Below are 25012 nucleotides of genomic sequence, written 5' to 3'. Positions count from 1 at the left end.
GGCTGCGGTGAGCCGAGATTGTGTCACTGCACTCCAGACTGGGCCACAGCACGAGACTCTGTCTCAAAAAAAAAAAAAAAAAAAAAAAAAAAAAAAAAGAGAGCGAGAGAAAGAGAAAGAAAAGAGGTTCTCGTATTTTAGTTTTATACTGAATTACTTGAGATACTTTTAACAAAAGTACAGAGACTCAGAGCTCAGGCCTTGCCTAGACCTGCAATCAGAATCATGCAAGGTAGGGCCTGGATTTTAAGGTTTTCCAGGTAGTCATGGTATGCTTTAGAGGAAATAACCACTGCTGTGAAGTCTAGCAGTGTTTCTCAAAATGGGGCACCTATTTAAAATTCAGATTTCTGGGCCTCATTCCCAGAACTTCTATCCTAGAATTTATGGGGATGGAGCCCATCTTTAAGCTCCCTTGTGAATGTTATATCCATTAAAATATGAAAAAACACTGGTCTAGAATATTTTAAGTCATTAACCAAAAAAGCCTAGAGTAGTGGCTTTCAAATGTATTTGTTCATGCCCCTTGGTAAGAATTGCATTTTACATAATGATTCGGCAAATCCACATAACTAAAACAAAAGTTTCACAAATCAATATTTATCTTACCCAGTGCAGTGAACTCTGATATTTTCCATTCTAATTCATCCTATTTCAATTTTTAAAGTAGGCAATCAAAACTCACTAAATTCATTTTTAAACTCATAGCTCACTGTAGTTTGAAACACTGAGTATTGAGATGTGCTTGTTAATTCTACCTATCATAGATTTAAAACTTTTCTAATTCTTCTACTTTTTCTAGTTATTTCTGTAAGCCAATAACACCTGCTAGGATTGCTTACCTGTAAGGAAGGTCCACTTTTGTCACAGTGTAAAAGTAGACTGCCCTTGTTCCCTGGACATGGGAGATCTTGCCACCTCCATGATGATGTCACTAATGGCTTATATCAATCACAGTGTAAATAATATAAAATTCTATTTCAACTAAATGAAATTTAAAGCAGGGGGCAGTTCTTTTGCTCATGGAAGCAGCAGTCCAAGGGTAGCTAAGTTCAGGTGCTGTTTGATTCCAGACTCAGACAGTATCACTTGCATCCCCCTCAAGCCTGCCTTTTCTGGGATGGCTCCTGATGTGGCATATTCAACTCTCCCTTCATGAGGGCAGCAGGCCCAAGCCACACACTGCCAAGGTCAACTGAGAAGAGGGACTCTTGCAGACTGAGCACAAATCTTTTTGACCACATGTTATCTCCTGATCCAGTCACTGGGATCCAGACCCATTCCTGGAGCTGGGAGTAAGATCAAATCTCAGGCACACTACATGGCTGAGGATGAGGGCGGACCGATTTCCTAAAAAGAATTCGAAATACCTCTCCCCAACAGATGCAGGAGGAGTAGATACTGGACAGCAAATGCAGACGTTATCTATTATAGGCCATCTATTTTCATGGTCTTTCTCTTTTCCCTCCTGTTTTCTTGGTTGTGATGAGTCTTTTCTTGCTGCTTTTCCCACCTACAGAAACCAGTATCTTGTCCTGAAGTCCCCAGTTTCAATCTTGTGGGAAGTAGCCACTGTCAAAATGAAGTGCAGGGCCCTCCAGGGAAATGACAGCATAAGTAATTAGAAAGAATTGATTAACATTTACTACAGGAAATAACTGCTTTTTAATGAAGAGAATGGAGTAATAGAGAAGAGTTAACCAAACTACACAGTGATTGCTACCATTCAAATATGTGGTAGTGGGCAAGCTTGCATAGTCTTCCCTGGAGTCCTTTAAATAGACTATGAGACTGAGTCTTTTCAGGAGGTATCTGAGCAGTCAGTGTCCTAAAAATATCAAATGACCACAAATAGATTAAAAGTTATCAAAGTTTAAGTACAAAACTTAAATCTGGCAAATAAAATTCAGATGATTCTATTGGCTGCCTTTCACAATTACTTTATGTACTATTTAATGTTTCCTCTTCCTCAAGCCTACTATCATGAAGCAAAATAGAAATCCTTTCCACCAGGGGGTTAGAAAGTAGATAATAGCTACTTAGTAAAGATAATGTTGATCCATTAAAATGGAGATTTTTTTTTTCTATAGTCCAGCAGAGAGAAAGAATGGTGCCTTTAAAAGTATTCTAACGATTCCGGGTCTAGCATACTTGGAAAGATTTCAATGTAAATAAGCATTTTATATATAACAGACGGAATCTTTTGTTTCCTCAATAATAGAATCAAGTTCTCTACTTTGTCTTTGTTACAAATTGCTCCCTAGTTTGTTAAGATGCACACTTTATATATGGTATGATGATCCTGGGTTTTGCATTTTGTGCTACCAAGTAGCCTGCCTAGCTTTTAGATATTCTCTGGCCTCATGTGTGCTTAGAAAATCTATATTCCAAATATTTTTTGTAGTTTTGTTCTATAAAAATAATATAAAATAAGCACTCTAAGGTTTGTATTATTCTCCTAACTTGGTCTGTAATTTTGCATAAAAGCTTTAAATCCTCTCATAAATTTATTTTTATCTAACAATATGCCCATTCATTTCTAATTTTCTAATTTCTATCTCTTGAAAGCTATAGCATTTTAATTCCTTATAGAAACTAATCAATCTTTTATCCTTGATGGTGATTTCAGTAAGTTCTTATTTTTTAAATGAAGTTTTTCATGTATATTATTTTATTTTGGTCTATAGTGTGGCTTGATCTAAGAACCCAGTCTACCGTTGAGAGTCTTAGTAAAAGAATTCCAGGAAATAATAACTTTGTCAAGGTAAGAATTTCTTCAAAAGTATACTACAAGAATATTTCTTTTTTAAAAAAAAGGTTGCAGATTTCACTAGAAAGAAGCATCTTATGGTACAATAGTTATTTGATACAATTTATAGAATCTTTTTCCCGGATAATTGAGGCCAACTCAAGTCTTTACCTTCCTGTCTTTCTTGCTCTGTGGTGGATTGGAACAATAATACCACAAAATTGACAGGCTGGAGGAGATTATAATGTGTCCCAGTGGCTTAAGTCATAACTTCCCTAGGGGTGCTTTCTTTTTTTTTTTTTTTTTTTTTTTGAGACAGAGTTTCACTCTTGTTGCCCAGGCTGGAGTATAATGGCACAATCTCGGCTCACCGCAACCTCCACCTCCTGGGTTCAAGCAATTCTCCTGCCTCAGCCTCCCGAGTAGCTGGGACTACAGGCACATGCCACCACGCCCAGCTAATTTTTTGTATTTTTAGTAGAGATGTGGTTTCACTGTGTTAGCCAGGATGGTCTCAATCTCCTGACCTCCTGATCTGCCCGCCTCGGCCTCCCAAAGTGCTGGGGGCGGTGTGCTTTCTATAATTGAACTATGCTTTCCAAATCTATCCCTGTTATTTTCTACTGCCCATCAAAGAATGTTCTGGCTGTTTTTGAGTTTTTAAGCATCTGGATTCAGGGAGAGAGAGAAAGTAGAAAATGCTCTAGCTCTTTATTGAACCCCTCTTCCACTTTCTTCATATGAAGAAGGCTAATAAAACTGCCTACTTTTCAGTCCTTATATAGATCCCTCTTCACATAAAGGAAGGGAGAGTGAATTTTTAAAATAGGCAAGGAATTTTTTTTTGCAAGGTCAAGGCCAAGTTCTTCTAGCATCTAAAAGGAAGTTCCCTTTTTCTGTTTTTGTTTTGTGTGTGTGTGTGTTTTTTTTTTTTTTTTTTTTTTTTTGAGGCGGAGTCTTCACTCTGTCGCCCAGGCTGGAGTGCAGTGGCACCATCTCGGCTCACTGCAAGCTCCGCCTCCCGGGTTCGCGCCATTCTCCTGCCTCAGCCTCCGGAGTAGCTGGGACTACAGGCGCCCGCCACCGCGCCCGGCTAATTTTTTGTATTTTAGTAGAGACGGGGTTTCACCGTGTTAGCCAGGATGGTCTCAATCTACTGACCTCGTGATCCGCCCACCTCGGCCTCCCAAAGTGCAGGGATTACAGGCGTGAGCCACCGCGCCCGGCCGTTTTTTGTGTTTTTGTTGTTGTTGTTTATCCCCTTTTTATTTGTCAGTTGGATGCTTGTGTCATTTTCTTCTAAAACTACTGTTGAAATCCCATTAATTGCAGTAATCTGACCATTCCGTCCCCCCACAATAACTTCAGACTTGTCCTGAATAAATCATTTTCTATTCCGTTCCCTTCATCACCCTGCCCAACCCTCATCCTCACCTCCAGCTGCACTCTGCTTCAAGGGATGCATGTTTTTCTCTCCAATGTCATTTTAGGCAACTTTTACACTTTCTACCCCCATCATGAAAATAAGATATTATGTATTAACCTTGCCATTGACTTTGTGAGATCTTCCCAGGTCGTCTTTTGGGATGACCCTTGGTCCTTCAAATTAAATAATATTTCCATAAATTATCTCCTTCCTTTTTTTTTTTTTTTTTTTTTGAGATAGAGTCTTACTCTGTCATCCAGGCTGGAGTGTAGTGGCACAATCTCTGCTCACTGCAACCCCCACCTCCCGGGTTCAAATGATTCTCCTGCCTCAGCCTCCACCGTAGCTGAGATTACAGGCATGCACCACCAAGCCCAGCTAATTTTTTTTCTATTTTTTAGTGGAGACGGGGTTTCACCGTCTTGGCCAGGCTGACCTCGAACTCCTGAGCTCAGGTGATCCGCCCGCCTCAGCCTCCCAAAGTGCTGGGATTACAGATGTGAGCCACTGTGCCTGGTCTCTTTTCATTATTTTTGTACATTGATTATTATTATTTTTTTTTAAGAAAGCTAGAAAACCTTGAGTTAAGATTTTTAATTTACAGGTTGCATTAGAGTATTACATATTTTGGTTTGAGTTTTCTTACAAAACCATACTTGTATGAGATAGGAGGGAAAAAGTTATCACTCTCTGTAGTTAGGTGACAAATGAGAATAGGGATGGGGAGGGGAACATAGTTGCATTATTTTTGTGTATGTATTTTCTTAACTAGTTAACTTTAATCAGCCTTTATATATGCATTTAGTGTTTAACATACTAACCACAAATGAGTTGGGTTTGACCCGTTCTCAAGGAAGATTGGTAAGCACATGTGTGTTTCATTTTTACCCATTAACCTTTCTTCAGTTCATGTTCCCTCTGTTTAATATATTTGCTAAATTTAGGCAACTGCTGTTTTATGTAGAGTAATTCTGTGTTGTTTTATTTATTTTTTATTTATTTTTTTTGAGACAGAATCTCGCTCTGTCATCCAGGCTCGAGTGCAGTGGCGTGATCTTGGCTCACTGCAATCTCTGCCTCCCAGGTTCAATCGATTCTCTTGTCTCACCTTCCCAAGTAGCTGAGATTACAGGTGTGCACTACCATGCCCAGCTAAATTTTTATATTTTTAGTAGAGACGGGGTTTCACCATGTTGGCCAGGTTGGTTTTGAACTCCTGACCTCAAGTGATCCCACCCGCCTCAGCCTCCCAAAGTGTTGGGATTACAGGCATGAATCACCACACCTGGCCCTGTGTTGCTTTGATTTGGCATGTCTTTGAGTTCTACTTTAGTGTCTACTAATTTCATGTTATGTTATTTGAACATGTGTGTGTATATATGTAAAATATGTTATTAAGTCTTATTGTTTTAAAAGTTTTCTGGTTATGATCATTAGTTTATGATTTGGTATACTCTCTGATTTTTAATAGTTTAAATACCATTTTTATGGAATATAAAATAAACAGCATAGTTTTGAACTAGGTTATACATACAATACTAATTTATTGCAAAAATCAACATCTGCATTGTCACTATCTAATTACAGGATGTTGTGTCATTTAATTTTTTCTTTACCTTGCTACGTGGATGCCCTTTGAACTGTAAACATGTCACCCTAATCTTTGTTCATGAACATGCTTTCCTGTGCCATGAGACAGGAAAAGTATTTTTATTCATAATACTATGGGATTGCCTTCAGGGTCTTTGAATATTTTGTGATTTGTTGAGTTCTTTGGTTTGGTGGTTTTGTTTTAAACTGTTACACATTTCATTTGCTAACTGAACTTCACAACTGTTTTAGTCCAAGACAGGCCTTCCACTTAGCACTTACTTCAGTGCAGTGAAACTTCGTTGGCTCCTTGACAATGTGAGAAAAGTTCAAAAGGCCGTTGAAGAAAAACGAGCTCTTTTTGGGACTATTGATTCATGGCTTATTTGGGTATGTTTAAATATAATGGATATATGGAGAATTTTTTCAGAAATTTTTCTAGACTGCCTTGCCTATTGTTTTCTACTAGCAGGTCAGACTTTTTAATTAGCAGCATTATGAAGAAAAACCACTCAAGAAGCAGCAGGAGAACATTTCAGCTTCCATTCGAGAAGGATTTTTGCCTACTTCCTCTTTATTTTTTCTTGTTTTATTTCAGTAAAAACGAAGGATAATTACCAAAACTGTATCTCATATCTATTATCTTTAAGATGAGTAATTTAGGTACCCTTTCTCTATTGTTTGTTATATACTCCTTTCCCACTTGCCATGTCTTAGACAAAATAACTCTTTAGCAGGATAAAATACTTAGAGTACTTTTATGTTTTGCTTTCAACATTACACAACTGTCTCTTGTATAATCAAGCCATAATATGAAACTAAATCATAGTGGACATTTCTATTCAGAATCTCTTTGCCTAAGCTGAACACGCAGCAATCATCAACCTATGGCCAATCTTGTTTCTACTATACTCAGATATTCTTTCTCCCCACAGATAATTTTAAAACAAATGCCAGACATTTCATTTTATTTGTAAATATTTCAGTATGTAATGATCTTTTTCAACATTCAAGGAACGTCAAGGAAATATTGTCCCCACTCTCACTTGCCAGATCCACAGAGCAGGTCTTTCAGAACCCGTATCAGAAAGAGGCACATTCTTCACCTCTCCATGTGCTTGGCCAGGGCAAAATGTGCTTTGTGTTCATGGCCAGCCATTTTCACGTGTGTCAGTCACAGTCGAATGAGTACCTTTGACAATTGCATCGACCAGAGTAAGGCAAGATGTGGAAACCGTGAGCTGCAGGAGACTCAAGGGAGCACATTTTGGCTATAACCCACTGGATGCTGTTTATCGACCTTTGTTCCTTTCCTACCTCTTATTGCTTCCATGTAAAGGAAGGCAGCAGTGCCTCCAGTTCAGGCATGTGGGTATACCTGAGAAAGAAAGTTTAAAACTCTCCTTTTAAGATATATGCTTAGGTGAGTGTAGGCAGCATAATGCGAAGTGTTTAAACAACAACAGCAGAAACAACAACAAAAAAACAGAGATAACAACAACACAGAATTCTCTAATAATCCTTATGAGGCAAATATTTCAATTTATTTCATCTTGCCAAATTTAATAAGACTCTGAGTTTTCTAAACATAATAGGATGAAAACAAAACTGATTTTTTATTTATCCATCAAGTAACTGGAATTGTGCTGATAAGCTGGCCACTAGCCACATTTGGCTATTGAGCACTTGAAACATGATCAAATTGAGGTTTGCTGTAAGCATGGAATATACACCAGATTTCAGAGACTTAGTACAGAAAAAAGAAGGTAAAATGTCTCAATATTTTCACTGATTATATGTTGAAATGATATTTTGGATATATTGGGTTAAATAAAATACACAGTATTAAGATTAATTCTACCTGTTTCTTGTATACTTTCAACATAGCTACTAGAAAATCTAAAATTACATATGTGGCTCACATTTTATTTCTATTGGACACTGCTGTAAACTAGAAAACTAGATAAATGTAATGTTCCATTGTTTTGCTTTATATGCTCTGCTGATTATGACCCTTAACAATATGTAAATTAAATTGCAAATAAGTACAAATTTAACCTGTCTTTTTTATTCTGTCTAGAGTTTGACAGGAGGAGTCAATGGAGGTGTCCACTGTACAGATGTAACAAATGCAAGTAGGACTATGCTTTTCAACATTCATTCTTTGGAATGGGATAAACAGCTCTGCGAGTGAGTTCTGCTTTGTTCTACATATAGTTTTCCCAATACACTACCTATTTATAACCGAAATCTTACTATTTTCAGATGTCAGTGGAGCACCAAAATTTAACTGTTGATATTTCAACTACAATATGCAAATCTATGTTGTGTGTTTTTTAAAGAGAGACTATTATTGCATATATAATAAACAGGCCAAATTAATTATTCTTCATGGAAGATTAGGTTCCTTTATAAAAGTACTTTGGTTTCTGTGTGCTTTCTAATTTTTATTGATTGACTTGCATAAAGTTAGAATGTTAAATATCTAAGAATACAACTATGTTCTGTTGGCTTATGTATTTATTACTATCTAACTCCATGCTCAAAAACATCCATTTCTAATTGTTATTTACACTTTTTGCATTTAAATACATATATATGTTTCTATATGTCTATTTAAAGCAGTGTTAAATACCCAATCTTATTGTTTTTCAGATTTTTTGGAATTCCAATGGAAATTCTTCCAAATGTCCGGAGTTCTTCTGAGATCTATGGCCTAATGGTAAAAAAAAAACAAAAAAACAAAAAAAACAAAACAACAACAACAACAAAAAAGTAAAAACCTAATAATTAAAGTTTTTTTTATTAGAAAACACCTTTACTATTCGAAATTTAAAGGTCAACTGTGTTATATTTTGTAACTTAAAAACTTTAAAGCCCTTCTTATCAATGGATTTGCATTTATAAACTTTAATTGGTTTTTCTTTGAGTATTATTATTTTAAAAGAATTAATGGGATACTCTAACTTTAGATGTTGGCATGAGCCAATTTATTCTTTGAATCCAAATAACTGTTTAGTACTTGTGGTGTCTGCTTTTAATTTAGCGGAGAGACTCTGCATATTTAGTAGTGTTCTTTTTCCCGTTGTATCTTTTTTTATGGCCAAACTATGTTATATATTAGATTCTTTATCTGCCTGAGCAAAATTTAGCAAAGAAACTGAAAGCAAAGAGTCTGTTTCTTTTTTTTTTTTTTTTTTGAGACGGAGTCTCGCTGTGTCTCCCAGGCTGGAGTGCAGTGGCGTGATCTCGGCTCACTGCAAGCTCCGCCTCCCGGGTTCACGCCATTCTCCCGCCTCAGCCTCCCAAGTAGCTGAGACTACAGGCGCCCGCCACCACGCCCGGCTAGTTTTTTGTATTTTTAGTAGAGACGGGGTTTCACCATGTTAGCCAGGATAGTCTCGATCTCCTGACCTCGTGATCCACCCGCCTCGGCCTCCCAAAGTGCTGGGATTACAGGCTTGAGCCACCGAAGAGTCTGTTTCTGATTTGGGATTGCTAATTAAACTAGTTTCTGTAATGGACATTTTTACTTTTGTTTTAATTGAAATCCAGTAAAGACATAGCTTCAGCAAAAAGTGTGCATTAAGAGTCTGTGGTTAAACATCAGGAATGAAAACCTCTAGGAGGATTTGCGCTGGTGTTTGAGCACAAAAATCTGGAATTTATGATAATACTCAAGAGTAAGTCCGATAAATTACAAAAAGTATTGCTTAGACATTTCGTGAAAGATAAGAGAAACTTCACTTACAAAGTTAATATAGATGAGCACTAAGTGCTCTGGATAAAGCTTGAGCAAGAATTTTTTTTTTTTTTTTTTTTTTTTTTTTTGTTGGGACAGAGTCTCGCTTTGTCGCCCAGACTGGAGTGCAGTGGCCGGATCTCAGCTCACTGCCAGCTCCGCCTCCCGGGTTCACGCCATTCTCCTGCCTCAGCCTCCCGAGTAGCTGGGACTACAGACGCCCGCCACCTCGCCCGGCTAGGTTTTTGTATTTTTTTAGTAGAGACGGGGTTTCACCGTGTTAGCCAGGATGGTCTCGATCTCCTGACCTTGTGATCCGCCCGTCTCGGCCTCCCAAAGTGCTGGGATTACAGGCTTGAGCCACCGCGCCCGGCCTTGAGCAAGAATTTTTAACTGTTTCATTTACAATAAAGCTTTTTAAGGCAACATAGAATTTCTTAAGGGAGCCATAGTCATTGCTTATCTACAGTAAAAGTGCTTTGATCATTTCATAGCTGTCTGCAAACTGACTTGGGTCAAGGAAAAAGAAACGATGCTTGAGAAATAGTTTCAGAGGATGGTTAGAAAAAAAAACGTTGAACTGGCCTAGTTTTCTCTTGCATTTAAAATATTATGCTTCTATCCTTCTTTTTCCCCCTTGCTGACTGTAGAAAATCTCTCATAGCCTGGTGAGTAGGTTGCCCACCAATTATGTACCCATTCATTTGGAAAAGATACAGTGCACTTCCATTTATTTTTACACAAGCAGAAGTCCATTTACTAAACATATATATCTAGAACTTCCGTGACCTTCCAAATTATTATAAGCTCTAGTCACATTTTAATTTTAAAAAACCTTAATCCTGTTTGTTTTTAAAGAGTAATGTTCTAAAATAAAAGACTAAGGTAGTTTCCTGGAATGAGAGATTCTGATATTCTCATAAAGTACAACTGTGATGTACTTTGGGCTTTACCATAATAGGGCAATTAGATAGATATAGTTTGAGACGTCTATTTTAAATGGCATATTGACCACCTTTCCAGACCAGTTAGTTGGAAATGCACTGTTACTTTTTCTGCATGCTTCATCAAGGATGCTCCAGGAGGAGCATCAGAGGTCCCTCCCTATGAAGAAAAAAGAGCACTTTACATGCCTGAACACACATAGTAGATCCTGTTGATAGTTTGTTAATTTTGAAAGTATAAGCAAAGACTTCTTATAATATTTAAATATATCAGGATATATAGCTTCTAGGTTTCCTATAGATTCACTTTAAGCCTTTTATGAAATTTACCCTTTACTTAATATCCAGGTTCAGATTTTCAAAGAATATATACAGTAAATAAAAATAGCAGGTTTTGAATTAACTGGAAAACATGAAAGAAATAAAATAATACCAGCTATCTAGAGGACGTTTTCTGTTTTGTAAAGGGTTTCTACGTATATCCTATTATTTCTTCCTTATCGTAGCTATGTGAGGTGGATTCTATTCTTGCCCTCACTTTAATAGATGGGATATCTAAAGCTCTCAGAGCCTGGGAGATTTGCTTATACGTGGCAGACCAAGGAGTCAGGTCCAAAGCTTTAGTTTGGTGCTCATCCTAGTACATCACTCCTACTTCAGGGATTTATATATATATATATATATATATATATTTTTTTTTTTTTTTTTGAGACGGAGTCTCACTCTATCACCCAGACTGGAGTGCAATGGCACAATCTTGGCTCACTGCAACCTCTGCCTCCTGGGTTCAAGTGATTCTCCCACCTCAGCCTCTTGAGTAGCTGGGATTACAGGCACCTGCCATTATGCATGGCTAATTTTGGTATTTTTGTGGAGATGGGGTTTTACCATGTTGGCCAGGCTGGTCTTGAACTCCTGACCTGAGGTGATCCTCCCACCTCGGCCTCCCAAAGTGTTGGGATTACAGGCATGAGACACAGTGCCCGGCCAGGGATTCTATTTCTTAGTTCTCCTAATTCCTTAATATCATTAAATATTGCCTTAAGTTAGTATGTCTTTTTTAAAAATTAAGGTTGTAAAGTCTACAGTCAGTCACTTAAATCTCATTTTTCTTCCTAGAATGCTGGCCATCATGATCAAAATAAAAACCAGTATTTGTGACATAAATTAACTGTTGCTTATCTAAATTTGAAGAAAGATGTTTGCTATGAACAAATAATATCCAATACCTGAACACTCTTGTGTTTAGAGCAGCTTGAGTAGAAAGAAAAGTTGCTAAAATATGGCCTTGCAAAATAAATATGTTTCATACTGGTTTGATGGCTATTGCAAGAATATATTAGTCATTTCATTTCTTAATAATAGCAATAATAGCAAAGCACTAATGAACTTGAGCAACCACGTAGCCCAATCTCCATTTTGTAGAGAAATAATGTGATGTATTGAGAGGTTTCAGCAGCCTGCTAGTGGATTAATACTAACTAACTAACCAAGAGTAGAGCCCTCATTTACTGGCTCCCCGTCTAATGTTTTATGTTCATTCTCCAGTGCCACATCTCTTCCTGTCATTCTAGGAATACTTGTAGTATCTGTCTCTGTATCATTCATTTAGTTGAAATGCTTTCTTTGTCTTGTCTGCCCACATCCTCTGGCACATTGCTACTTGTGTTCACTCTTGTTGCAGTTATGTTAGTAGAGCCAAAATTCTGTGACTATTCATAATCCTTTTTTTAAATTTTATTAGAAAGCTGGGGCCTTGGAAGGTGTGCCAATATCTGGGGTAAGTTTCATCACCAAGTATCTTCCCATCCCCACCCTTTTCCATGTCAAGGCTTTCCTCCTCTTAGTTCATCAGTCTGCCCCTTTTTAAACTAGGGAAAACAAGTGAAAGTCACAAAGTTGGCTAATTCTTGTTCTTATGTGACATACTGTAGGCCATTGAGAATCTTTTGAATAAATTAATTTTAACTCTCCCTTCCCATACCTATTCTCTTATATATTAACAAATGGTATTACCAAATGGGGAAAATGGCCAAATGGAGAAAATTCAAAGTAATGTAGACAGTTCATTCTTTGATAAATAAAAAATGAAAAATAAATCCTATGGCTCTTCTAAAAAGGAAATTAATACTATTGTATTAGTCAGTGTTCTTTATTGTCATTTGTACTTTCAGTGTTTAGGGGACCAGTCTGCTGCATTGGTGGGACAAATGTGCTTCCAGATTGGACAAGCCAAAAATACGTGAGTTTAAGAAACAGACTTAAAAACCAGTACTGTTTTGTTTTTTCTACTTGGTGCTTTGAATAAGGAATATGGATCTTATAAAGACCTTAATTTGTAGGCCGGGCACGGTGGCTCACGCCTGTAATCCCAGCACTTTGGGTAGCCAAGGCAGGTGGATCACCTGATGTCGGGAGTTCAAGACCAGCCTGACCAACATGGAGAAACCCCGTCTCTACTAAAAGTACAAAATTAGCCGGGCATGGTGGCACGTGCCTGTAATCCCAGCTACTCAGGAGGCTGAGGCAGGAGAATCGCTTGAACTCGGGAGGTGGAGGTTGCAGTGAGCCGAGATCGTGCTATCGTACTTCAGCCTGGGCAACAAGAGCGAAACTCCGTCTCAAGAAAATAAAAATAAAAATAAAAAAATAAATAAATAATATTACCTTCAAATAAGTATAGTGATTGGTGGAACAGAAAGAAAGTGCCAGCTTCAGACTCAGAAGGCGTGGCCCAAAGTGCTGGGATTACAGGTATGAGCCACCGCTCCTGGCCAACGTAATCTTTTAAATATTAAAAAAGCTACCTGCCAAGTATATGTATTCATGAACAAAAATGAATATGCCTCAAAAGCTGAAATGATAGTGACAATTATAACACAAGCTCAGCCAATGGCTATTGTGTTACCTATAATGTTTCATGTGCTTTAAACACATGATATCATTTAATCCACATATAGATCCTATTATTCCCATTTTATACATCAGGAAACTGATAATTAAAGAAAATAATTTATGCAACAGCATACAACCAGTAAGTGGGAGATGTAATATTTGCACCCAGATCCATCTCATTCCTTAGCCAGGGTTCTTAACCTGTGTACTATACTACCTCCTGTATGGAAAAGATTTCTATACGACTGGCAAGAGGCTACATTTAATTGTTCTCTTCTTGAGGATTTCCTAATTATCTCATTGATTTTAACTTCAGTGGTTAAGTTCTTCCTTTGTGAATAATGGAATATGTAACATTTCTAGATTAAACGTTCTTGTAATCTAGCAGGGTCAGCAGTTCTCATGCAAGAGTGTGACATTATTTGTGTGAGAATTTTGTTGTTGTTGTTGTTGTTGAGACGGAGTCTGGCTCTGTCGCCCAGGCTGGAGTATAGTGGCGCGATCTCGGCTCACTGCAAGCTCCGCCTCCCGGGTTTACGCCATTCTCCTGCCTCAGCCTCCCGAGTAGCTGGGACTACAGGCGCCCACCACCATGCCTGGCTAGTTTTTTGTATTTTTTTTAGTAGAGATGGGGTTTCACTGTGTTAGCCAGGATGGTCTCGATCTCCTGACCTCGAGATCCGCCCGTCTCAGCCTCCCAAAGTGCTGGGATTACAGGCTTGAGCCACCGCGCCCGGCCTGTGTGAGAAGTTTTTGAGGAGAAGGGATGTGGGAATTCTTTGCAGGTCATGGTAATCTGAGATTACATGACCAAGAGCATTTGAGTCAGCCTGAGTCTGGAAACATTCTTGGAATCTGGGTTCCAGGCAGCTGAATCAAGAGTCAAGAGAAATAAGGTAGAAAACTAGGTTATTTTTCTCTTTCTTTCCTCCTCTGCCAGGAACACTACTGCTAGTAAATCAAATGTTATCTATATTTTAGGTGCCTAGCATGGTACAATCAGCCCTCTGTATCTGCAGGTTCCATATCTGTGAATTAAAAATATTCAGGAAAAAAACCCATAAAAAATAACAATACAACAGAAAAATACAAATTTTAAAATACAGTATAACAACTATTTACACAGCATTTACATTGTGTTAGGTATTATAAATAATCTAGAAATGATTTAAAACATACAAGAGAAGGATGTATGTAGGTTACATGCAAATAGACACAATTTTATCCACAGTACTTGAACATCCTTGGATTTTAGTATCTGTTGGGGCGGTAGGGGACCCTGGAACCAATCAATGCCGTCCGCCCCAGATACCAAGGGATGACTGTATGTAGCATATGGTAGGTACCCAATACAGTAGCCTGCTTTTCCTCTTCTCTTTACTCCCCTCCCCGCTAGCATTATCAGCCAAGTCCTTAAGTGATGAATTTAAGTTAGGGAGGACTTGTTTGAGTACCTCTGCAGCTACTACAGATTGGAAGAGGGAAACAACAAATTATAAGATCTTTGATCTCATATTTATCTCCCTGAGGGAAAAGAACACAAATATGCAGTTAATCATGTATAAATCAGAACTTATGTGCCATGAGAAACTTTGAAGCAAAGCTGTTGGGTTTCAATGGGAGGAAATAAAAATTACAAAAGATTATCTTAGTAATGAGATGCTTTGAAAAATGAGCAGTATTGGAGGGTACAGGGAACATGGAACAAAGATACGTATGGGGAAATAGAAGACTTTGTTTAGAGAATATAGAGAACATTAGAGTAGGGAAGTGACAAAAAATATAAAGCTAGGATCATGTTGTGAAGCCTGATATTTCAGGCTAAGGAGCTTTTCTTGATAGGCAGTAGGAAACTTTTGAAGGCTTATGAGCTGGTGTTCAGAGATGACTGGAGTTGTCAGTAGCAGTCTTGGGTGAAAGTGAGGAAAGACTAGAGGCCAAGACGCCATGGAGGAGCCACTATAGTGTCCTGGTAATGAGCACATGGGCTCAGAAGGATGGAGACAGAGGGAGGCCATGAGTGAATGTGCATGGCACTGTAGAGGAGAAAGGGAGGGGAAGTAGGTATGTCATCTAGGTATGTGGACCCTGTGGTTAGGCTTAGCCAAAGTGGAAAGGGTCTGAGTAGAAGAATTTCTGTTCAGAGCATGTTTGTGGTGCTGGCACACTGTATGTTGCACACATTTGGAAATGTGGAATAAGTTCTGTATAGAAATAGAAATTTTTGGCTAGGCGCTGTGGCTCTTACCTGTAATTCCAGCACTTTGGGAGGCCAAGGCAGGTGGATCACTTGAGGTGAGGAGTTTGAGACCAGACTGGCCATCATGGCAGAACCCCGTCTCTACTAAAAATACAAAAATTAGCTGGGTGTGGTGGCAAGTGCTTGTAATCCCAGCTACTCAGAAGGCTGAGGCATGAGAATTGCTTGAACCTGGGAGGCAGAGGCTGCAGTGAGCTGAGATTGCATCACTGCATTCCAACCTGGGTGACAAAGTGAGACTGCCTCAAAAAAAAAAAGATGGAAAATTTGGAATTTCCCTATTTCCCTAGATAGAGGGGATTTTGAAGCAGTAGAAGTAGAAGAAATTACCAAGAAAAAATACACAAGTAGAGAAGATATTTACATAAGTAGAAGTAGCAGGCACCGGGATAGAGAAGTCAGAAAAACAATGCAGTTATTCATTTTTTGTTATATATATCTATATCTATCTTTGTTATATCTATATCTATCTTTGTTATATCTATCTTTGTTATATATATCTAGATATATATAGATATCTATCTATCTATCTATAGATACATATAGATATCTATATATAGATTATATATAGATTACAAATTATATATATATATCTTTTATATATATATAAGATAGGGTCTCACTCTGTCACCTAGGCTGGAGTGCAATAGTGAGATCTCAGCGTACTGCAGGCTTGACCTCCTGGGCTCAAGTAATCCTTTCCCCCTCAGCCTCCTGAGTAGCTGGTACTACAGGTGTATGCCACCACACTTAGCTAATTTTTAAATTTTTTGTAGAGATGGTGTCTTACTATATTGCCTAGGTTGTGTCAACTTCCTGGGCTCAAGCAATCCTCCTGCCTCAGCCTTCCAAACTATTGGGATTATAGGCATGAGCCACTGCACCTAGCCTGAAGTTATTCATTAGTGTGGGAATCCAGGGTGGAGATATTTATGAGGGAGGCATGGTCAGTAGCACAAAACATTATTAAGAGGTCATAGAGGCTGAGTACCAAGAATGGACCATTATACATAGAAATTAGGTCTTCATTTGGTGACTTTTTTTTTTTTTTTTGAGATGGAGTCTCGCTCTGTCACCAGGCTGGAGTGCAGTGGCGTGATCTCGGCTCACTGCAACTTCGGCCTCCCAGGTTCAAGTGATTCTCCTGCCTCAGCCTCCCAAGTAGCTAGGACTACAGATGCACGCCACTACACCTAGCTAATTTTTGTATTTTTAATAGAGACGGGGTTTCACCATGTTGGCCAGGATGATCTTGATCTCTTGACCTTGTGATCTGCCCACCTTGGCCTCCCAAAGTGCTGGGATTACAGGTGTGAGCCACCATGCCTGGCCATTTGGTGACTTTCAAGAGTGAAGTTTTACTAGAATGCTCAAGATAGAAGCCTGATTGCAAACGGTCAAAAGAGATGTAAGCAGGTAGGAAATCGAAGATATGTGCTTTGCAAAAATACAACCATCTAGGAATGGTGAGAGAAGGACATAGTTTGTGAGGTTAACAGGATTATGTAACATTTTGGGAATTTTGTTTGATTTTCTTTGTAAGTTATGGTAAGATCAGAGAATGTTTCTTTGGAGTCTGAGCAGAGAACAGATGAAAGTTGTAAAATAAATGGGGTATAAGTGATGGGCAAGACCAAGTAAGAGGTTAGAGAGACTGGGATTGAAAATTTAGTTAATTTCTCCCAACCTCAGCGGAGAGAAAATGACAGTCCACCCAGAATTCAATGAAAAGCCCATCTCTGTTTCAGAGTGGGGGAAGAAATTATGGATGATTCTAATTTTTCTTTCAGCTTAGCTGTATTTTCCAATTTTTCTAGAATGTTAAAAAAAATTGATTATTTGAACATTAAATTTTATTTTTCTGAAAGAGCACCTAAGATAGCTGTCTCATTTATCCAGGAGTGCTGATTGAGTGTGACAAAGTTTTTACCTCCCTCATAGCTTCCTCCAGGGTCAACCCCCTGCCCCTGTGTGCCATCTTTGTCACACCTCTTTGGGCTGCTCAGTCCTGATCTGATAGTCATGAAGGAGAGCAAGCAACCTTTACCTTTGCAGAAGCTGGAAAAGTGAGACATCTTTCTGGGATGTTTGAACAAAGTACAGTGTTCTGTGAGTACAATGTACAGTGAAGAAGGCGAGGTAGATCACGTAAATGCTGAAAGCTCCATATGTGCTTGATGACTGGGAAGAAAGAACAATAAAATTTAAGAGGAAAATACTTGCATGTGTACTGCTTTAAAAGCTGTGGCCTAAATATAGCAAGGAAGTCTCTTCATATTTGCTAATACTCATTAATTGCTTATTAAGTATACTCACTTAAGAATTCACTTTTATTAAGTGCCTTGAGTCTTCTCATCAATTTTGCACTAAGACACATATGCAACTGTTCAGTATAGTGTTTATATGGATGCTAAATTGGTACAGAGTTCTCCTTTAAAAAGCATGAAATAGATAATTAACCTCCATTTTTATGAGTATTTATCACAGTAGATTAACTTGAAATATATAGCTTTTTCAGTGTGTGGCAATAAAACGGTATAGTGATTTTGTGTTTTAGTTTGTAAATGTGTTACCTGTACCTAGTGTTATTTGACAAGTGTCTTTACAAAATTAGATATTAGTCCCATGCTCCTTGAATTTGTCACCTGCTCATGAAGCAGGCCAAGCATATATTTGGATGAGAGGATATAGACTATCCTAGGCTAATCCTTATTCAGAACAATGGTACCTGGAAAAATGTCAGAAAACAATTTCCCTTGGTTTTGTGTTTGTTGCACAATCAAAATGCAGCTGATGGGATCTTTTGAATTAGTGCTGACTGGTAGTAGCTTCTTCTGGGATCCTTCTGCCAGCTCCTGGACTGAGTGCTGTCCCATCTTTCAATTGCTGGAATGTCACCAACACAGTCAGAACCCTGGTGGTGCAGGGCATAGCAGCAAGGCCCACGGGGAGGGAATGCCCAACTTGGGCAGAGCTAAGCAAGGGTGACTGTAGCAACCTTGTTACCCCAACTCAGCTTAACTGTTCCTCTGTGACTCTTATTGGTATCACTTTGGGCCACTTATCTGCCTGGCACAAGTCAAAACTACCTATTAATGTCCAAGGGCCAGACTTGCTGCAGAGTCCAAAGTTTATATTGATAAGGCTGCCACAAAATAAATTTAGTTCTTCTGTAACAGCCATGTTACATTCTGGCTCTGATTATCAAAGGTAGACCTTAAATTGCCTTCCCTTCCATGCCACTCTTGTCCTAGCTTTCCAGCTACACCCTCCCACACTCTGTATCCAGCCTCCCTACGCTGCCTGAAGATAGTGGTGTTTCTCGGTTTATGACTGTATTAATGAGCTAAGCTGGCTGTCAGTTATGATGCTTCACTACACATGGATTAGTAGTAACATACTATGACAGAACTTAGAATTTATTGTAATTCAATGGTATTTTATAAACACAGCCCTGGCCTAGGACTAACTAAACACTAAATACTGTATCTGCATTTTTCTATTAAGATTGCACTGGCCAGGCACAGTGGCTTACATCTGTAATCCCAGCACTTTGGGAGGCCGAGGGGGGTGGATCACGAGATCAGGAGATCAAGACCATCGTGACTAACACGGTGAAACCCCGTCTCTACTAAAAATAGAAAAAATTAGCTGGGCGTGGTGACACATGCCTGTAGTCCCAGCTGCTTGGGAGGCTGAGGCAGGAGAATCGCTTGAACTCGGGAGGCGGAGGTTGCAATGAGCCAAGATTGTGCAACTGCACTCCAGCCTGGGCAACAGAGCGAGACTCCATCTCAAAAAAAAAAAAAAAGATTGCTCTAAGTACATTTTCTTCTAGGCTGATTTCTAAAACATTCCATGAAGATATATGATTTTTGTTAACTTTAGGAACTTTTATAAAACTATAATATAATGACTTTTTTGGACTAAATTATATGTCAGTTTTGATCATTTGTATTATTAATGTTTCATTATTTGCTTTCAATAAAATTGTCTTACTATTCATTCTCCCTTCAACTCTAGGTATGGAACAGGATGTTTCTTACTATGTAATACAGGCCATAAGGTTGGTTCTTTAAATTAAAAAATTGATAAAAGTCTTTAAGTTCATATAAATAATGCTTGAACATAATTTGCTATTAAATTACTTTTAGTCTTTAGCTTTTAGTTAATCTTTATCAGGGTTTAATTTAGAGCTCAATACAAAATTTGAATGGTTCTAATAAGAACCATTTTAGACTTTTTGAATTTTATATGTGTGTTTTTAATTGTGTTGGTGGGAAATCTAGACTGAGACCTCATCAAATTCTTAATGCAAATCTAATTTGAAACAAGGAATAAACTTTTTATACAGCTGAAATGTGTTCTTAATTCTGATCATTTTGACTATATTTATTTTTAAAAATTGGTTTATTGATTGCATTATTTTGTACCTATGTTATTATAACTTTAAAAAAATGTTCTCATGTTATCTTTTCATTTTCCACTACTGAAATCTTTTTTTTTTTTCTTTCCTACAGTGTGTATTTTCTGATCATGGCCTTCTCACCACAGTGGCTTACAAACTTGGCAGAGACAAACCAGTATATTATGCTTTGGAAGTAAGTTCTTTTTAATCAATATGGATAATATGACAAACATTCAAAGCTAATAAAAGTTACAGTGTTTTCTAACACTTTTCTGGTAAATCTTAATACAAAGGACTCAAAAAGTTCTGCTTTCTTGGCATTTGATTGAGTTGAAGGAACCTGAGACTGACCTGGGTGTCAGGACTCACAGGAGACCTTGATTAGATTGGTTCCTCAGTTCTTATGCCAATTAATTGTGTCACCTTAGGCATATTACTTAACAGCTTTACAATGTAAGGTTTTTTTTTTTTTTCAATCTCTAAAGTTTAATTGGATTAACGTGCTAACATTTCTTTCATCTTGAAAATTATTTGTTTTTATAAATAAAATGCTCCAGTGTTCCAAAGAGAATCCTGGGCACAAAAAAGCAGAATAACTCTTTTCACTTGTCTCCTCATAAAAATAAATTTCATGTAATGTTTTGATATAGAAAAGAAAGTGAGGAGATTTATGCCACTTATCACTGGAAACATTTGTTTCAAACATGTTTGTATGTTATAGTAGGAATATGCCAGCCTAAGCCTGTAGGATATGGTAAGTTTGTGTTAGAAACGTTTATTTATAAAGTCAAAGAAATAGTATTCTTTTTGTAAAATCAGATACATTCTTTATAAGCGTTTCTATATAATTAATTTTGAAATGGCTACCTTATAATGCACAAGTATACACGTGATCTGCAAACTTATTGAGGCTCATTTTTGGAGTGTCTGATAATAATTTGGTCACAAGTTAAAGACTTCTAGTTAGAGTTAAAACATTTTATTAGTCATTATGCCTAGCACATGAAGAATATTAGTTTATTTCTATTTTTCTCCCTTCCCCAACCCATAAACACTATAATATCTGCCCCCAGCTCCTTTTCTATGGATGGAAGCATTTGTGAAAACTTAGTCTGTATATTAAAGGTATCTTAACACTTCTCAGAACTTAAAATCCTACAAGCCCTCTCCCTTTCTACTTTCCATCTGTGGAGAGTGCATAGCAAAACAATAGGCACATAGAATATGCACTTGATAAGTGTTACCTATAATATGATAAGAAGAATATGATTCTGCCTTTTTTCTTCTTGCATAGGAGACAATTAGTGCTTTAGAATTACAGGTGCCTTAGACAGGCCTGTAAAAAAGACCCCCCTGGGACAGGCCTCAGGGACAGGGGTCAGCGGGTCTTAACTCCCCTCCCAATATGAAAAGCCTTCTCCTGTCTCCTTTACCAGTCCTTTACCAGTAGCCATCCAGCTTCTATCTGAAGACAGCACCCAAAGTTGCTTCTTAATAACACCTCTAGCATTGGACCTGCATTGGTTGTCAAAAGCGTTCTAACATTAGAGGCTGCAGTCAGTTTCTCTGGGTCTTCCTCCTCCAGGGTAAACTGACCCAATGCCTTGATCTCACATGGTTTATGGATGCTTTATAGTTCTGAGCTGCCTTCATTGGGTGCATTGCAATTCATGTCGTCCAGAATGGAATATAATATTCTACATCTAATCTGACCTGTACTCAATCAATAGGGTGATTTGTGCCTCTCCTACCATAAGCACTACTTTTGCTTTTCTAGCCTGAGAGTTCATTAATTTAGTAATAACCCCTTCATATTATTGGCCCTGGGAGCATATGCTAAAAAACCTAGCTTGTTTTCAAATGAATCATTGTCAAACCAAGTCTGCTTCGTTCTGTATTTGTGTAGTTTTTTTGTTAAATCTAAATTCAGGTCTTTGTTTCTTTCTGTTTAATTTCATAATAGTGATTTTAGCCTATTCCTATATAGTCTGAATTCGTTTTCATTCTTTACTGTTACTCTTTCAGTTTTGTCTCATCTAGAGATTTAACAGGCATATGCTTTATGATTTTGTTTCAATTTATGTAATGCTTTTAGATGCTTAGAATTGTAAAAGCTGAGAGAGACACTAGATCATATGACAATATACTTAGTTACACCCTCCTATCCCCATGTTTTACACGTGAGGAAACTGAGATTAGAAAAGTGAAATTGGACTCCCTTGGCCAAGTAACTTTTGACAACAGTAAGTAGCAGATCCAGGATGCACATCCAGATGCTTGGACATCAAAACCTTGATGCCTAGGCCACCCTGCTGTACCATTTCCTTCCTTGTAAGTCTGGAAGTTCTGGGCTCCAGTCTACCAAGCCCAGTGTTGTTGTCCCTGCATCTAGCTTATGTCCTTTCCTTCATCTGCTAACCTAGCAGTCTCAGCAACAACAACAACAGCACACATACACATACTAATGTTAACGGTGTAGTTAGAATTTTTTTCTTTATGTTTTCTTACCTTTTTTTTTTTTACAATTAACAAACATTTTAAAAAATTAAATTAAACCAAACCAAAAAACAAGGGTGGGGAATAATGCTAGATTGGTAAGACTTTTTATCAGTAAACTCATGCTAATTTCACTTGGTCATACTAATTCCTTTTTTTGTAAATGCTTACGAAGTATATATTTAATAACATTGTCTTTCATTTGATCGACTGTTGTTAGGCTTAGAAGTTGGAGATAGGAACATTTTAGTCTTTATGCTCTTTAAAACCTGAGACTATAGCTACCCATCTTCAGTCTTTTAGTCTTTTTTCATTCTTCCTCTGCTGATTTGGGAGGAATAAGAAGCATTTCTATGTTTTTATTTTGGTGATTTTTTTTTCTTTTGTGTATACCCTTAGATTTTTAAGACATTGTTTAACCATATATTTTTCTAAGCGTGTATGTCATTGTTTGGTATTTTTAATCTCCCAACCATGATGAGGACCTCTAATATTTTATTCTACCTCCTTCATCACCAATCGTGTTATCTTGTTTAAAGCTTTCATTTCCCCCATTTTGTTCAACATGCAATAATTACTATTGTTTACTTTGCAGTCCACAATAAATCATATTTATTGACTTATTTTTCTTAGTTTTCTGTGTCCAATATCATTTCTTTCGTCTCATACCTTTTTTATTCCCACCTACTTTTTTTTTCTTCTTTTTTTTTGCTGAGGGGCATCCTTCTATATTTCTTTTAGTAATAGTGTAGGATAGTAAGCCTATTCTTTTTAGGTTTGTCTTTATTTTGCCCTCACTCTGAGGATTAGTATAAAAGCCTATATTAATTGTTTTTCCCACATCCCTTCTGGCCATTTTCGATGCTGATGAGACCTCTGCTGTTAATATGTGGTTCATTTGTAGATAATCTGGTTTATTGTCTGGGAGTTTCTAACATTATCTCTTTATCATTGATGTTCTATAGTTTTACTATGATATGCCTGGGTTTGGATTTATTTTTATTTATCCTGTTAGGTACTTGGATCCAAGTCTGTCTTCAGATCTGGAAAGTTCTCAGCAATTATCTCTTCAAATATTGCTCCTCTACCATTACCTCCATCCTCTTCTGGAATTGCTATTGGATGAATATTGGAACCTTTCAACCCATCATCCATGTCTCTTAACTGCCCTTTTATATTTTTTTAATCTCTTTGTTTCTCTGTGCTGCGTCCCTGGTGAGTTTCTCAGTATCTACCTTCCATTTCCAAGTTCTCTCTTTAAAACAAACAAGACAAAACATAAAAGCCTTTTTTGTATTATGAAATATAAGACACATACAGAAAAATGCATTAAATATCAATGTACAACTCGAAAAACTACTGTAAAGTCTCATGTAACTTGTTCCTAGAATGCTGCCAATCCCAAGAACCTCTATTTGCCCCTGATCACAACTTCCTCCCTCTCCCTGAGATAAACATCAGCCTGACTTTTATCATAATCACTTCCTTGCTTTTCTTTGTAGTTCTAACACTTAAATGTGCAGCCCTGAACACCAGAGTTTAGTTTTGCATGTGTTTAATATTTGATATATTAAAAATATAAAAGAGGAGAAAGAGAGCATGTGCATGCGTATCTCAGTCACTTAGTATATATTTTTTTGTATTTTTTGATCTGGCTTCTTTCAGTCAACATTATGTTTGTGAGATTCATCCACAGTATTATACATAGCTGTTTTTTTCATTCCTTCTTATTGCTATATGAAATTATTGAAGTTCAGTATTCAGCTGTTGATGATATTCGAGTGGTTTTCAGTATTTGGCTATTATGAAAAATGCTGCTATGAACATTTTTGTATATGCCTCCTGATGTAAATATATTCACCTTTCTGTAGGAGTAGAATTTCTAGGCCATAGATTATGTGTGTCTTCACTTTGAGTAGATAATGCAAACCATTTTTCACAGTAGATGTGGCAAGTTACACTCCTACCAGCAATGTGGGGGAGTGCTAATTTACTCATCATCTCTATCTAGTCTAGAGTTTACCCCATCTATTACATTTTTCTTTCTTTTTTTTTTTTTTTGAGACGGAGTCTCGCTCTGTCGCCCTGGCTGGAGTGCGGTGGCGCGATCTCGGCTCACTGCAAGCTCCGCCTCCCGGGTTCACGCCATTCTCCTGCCTCAGCCTCCCGAGTAGCTGGGACTACAGGCGCCCACAACCGCGCCCGGCTAATTTTTTTTTTTGTATTTTTAGTAGAGACGGGGTTTCACCGTGGTCTCGATCTCCTGACCTTGTGATCCGCCCGCCTCGGCCTCCCAAAGCTCTGGGATTACAGGCGTGAGCCACCGCGCCCGGCCTACATTTTTCATCTTATTTAATATTTTCATTTCTATAGTTTTTATTTGGTTATTTTTCTTTTTTTTTTTTTTCTTTTTTTTTTTTTTTTTTTTGAGACGGAGTCTCGCTCTGTCGCCCAGGCTGGAGTGCAGTGGCCGGGTCTCAGCTCACTGCAAGCTCCGCCTCC

General features: G+C 37.8%; 1 protein-coding gene across 10 annotated transcripts in view; it reads left to right on the top strand.

Moving 5' to 3' along the window:
• The window catches only part of LOC105490354 (glycerol kinase), an 82685-nt gene that overhangs the window by 36538 nt on the left and 21135 nt on the right, over positions 1 to 25012 (top strand). For 7 of the 10 annotated variants that reach the window (XM_071088655.1, XM_071088652.1, XM_024795574.2 and 4 more), the window contains 9 exons: positions 2688 to 2764; positions 6018 to 6155; positions 7846 to 7955; positions 8421 to 8487; positions 10158 to 10175; positions 12196 to 12231; positions 12626 to 12693; positions 19630 to 19672; positions 20127 to 20207. In XM_071088655.1, coding sequence (XP_070944756.1) covers positions 2688 to 2764; positions 6018 to 6155; positions 7846 to 7955; positions 8421 to 8487; positions 10158 to 10175; positions 12196 to 12231; positions 12626 to 12693; positions 19630 to 19672; positions 20127 to 20207 — 638 coding nt within the window. The remainder of the gene's footprint in view (positions 1 to 2687; positions 2765 to 6017; positions 6156 to 7845; positions 7956 to 8420; positions 8488 to 10157; positions 10176 to 12195; positions 12232 to 12625; positions 12694 to 19629; positions 19673 to 20126; positions 20208 to 25012) is intronic. The other 3 variants (XM_011755874.3, XM_011755877.3, XM_071088654.1) reach the window with 1 other exon arrangement.

This window comes from Macaca nemestrina, chromosome X (assembly GCF_043159975.1).
Source record: "Macaca nemestrina isolate mMacNem1 chromosome X, mMacNem.hap1, whole genome shotgun sequence".
NCBI classification, from domain to species: domain Eukaryota; kingdom Metazoa; phylum Chordata; class Mammalia; order Primates; family Cercopithecidae; genus Macaca; species Macaca nemestrina.
Note: the sequence above shows the minus strand (reverse complement) of the source record. Positions and strands in the feature narration are given on the sequence as shown.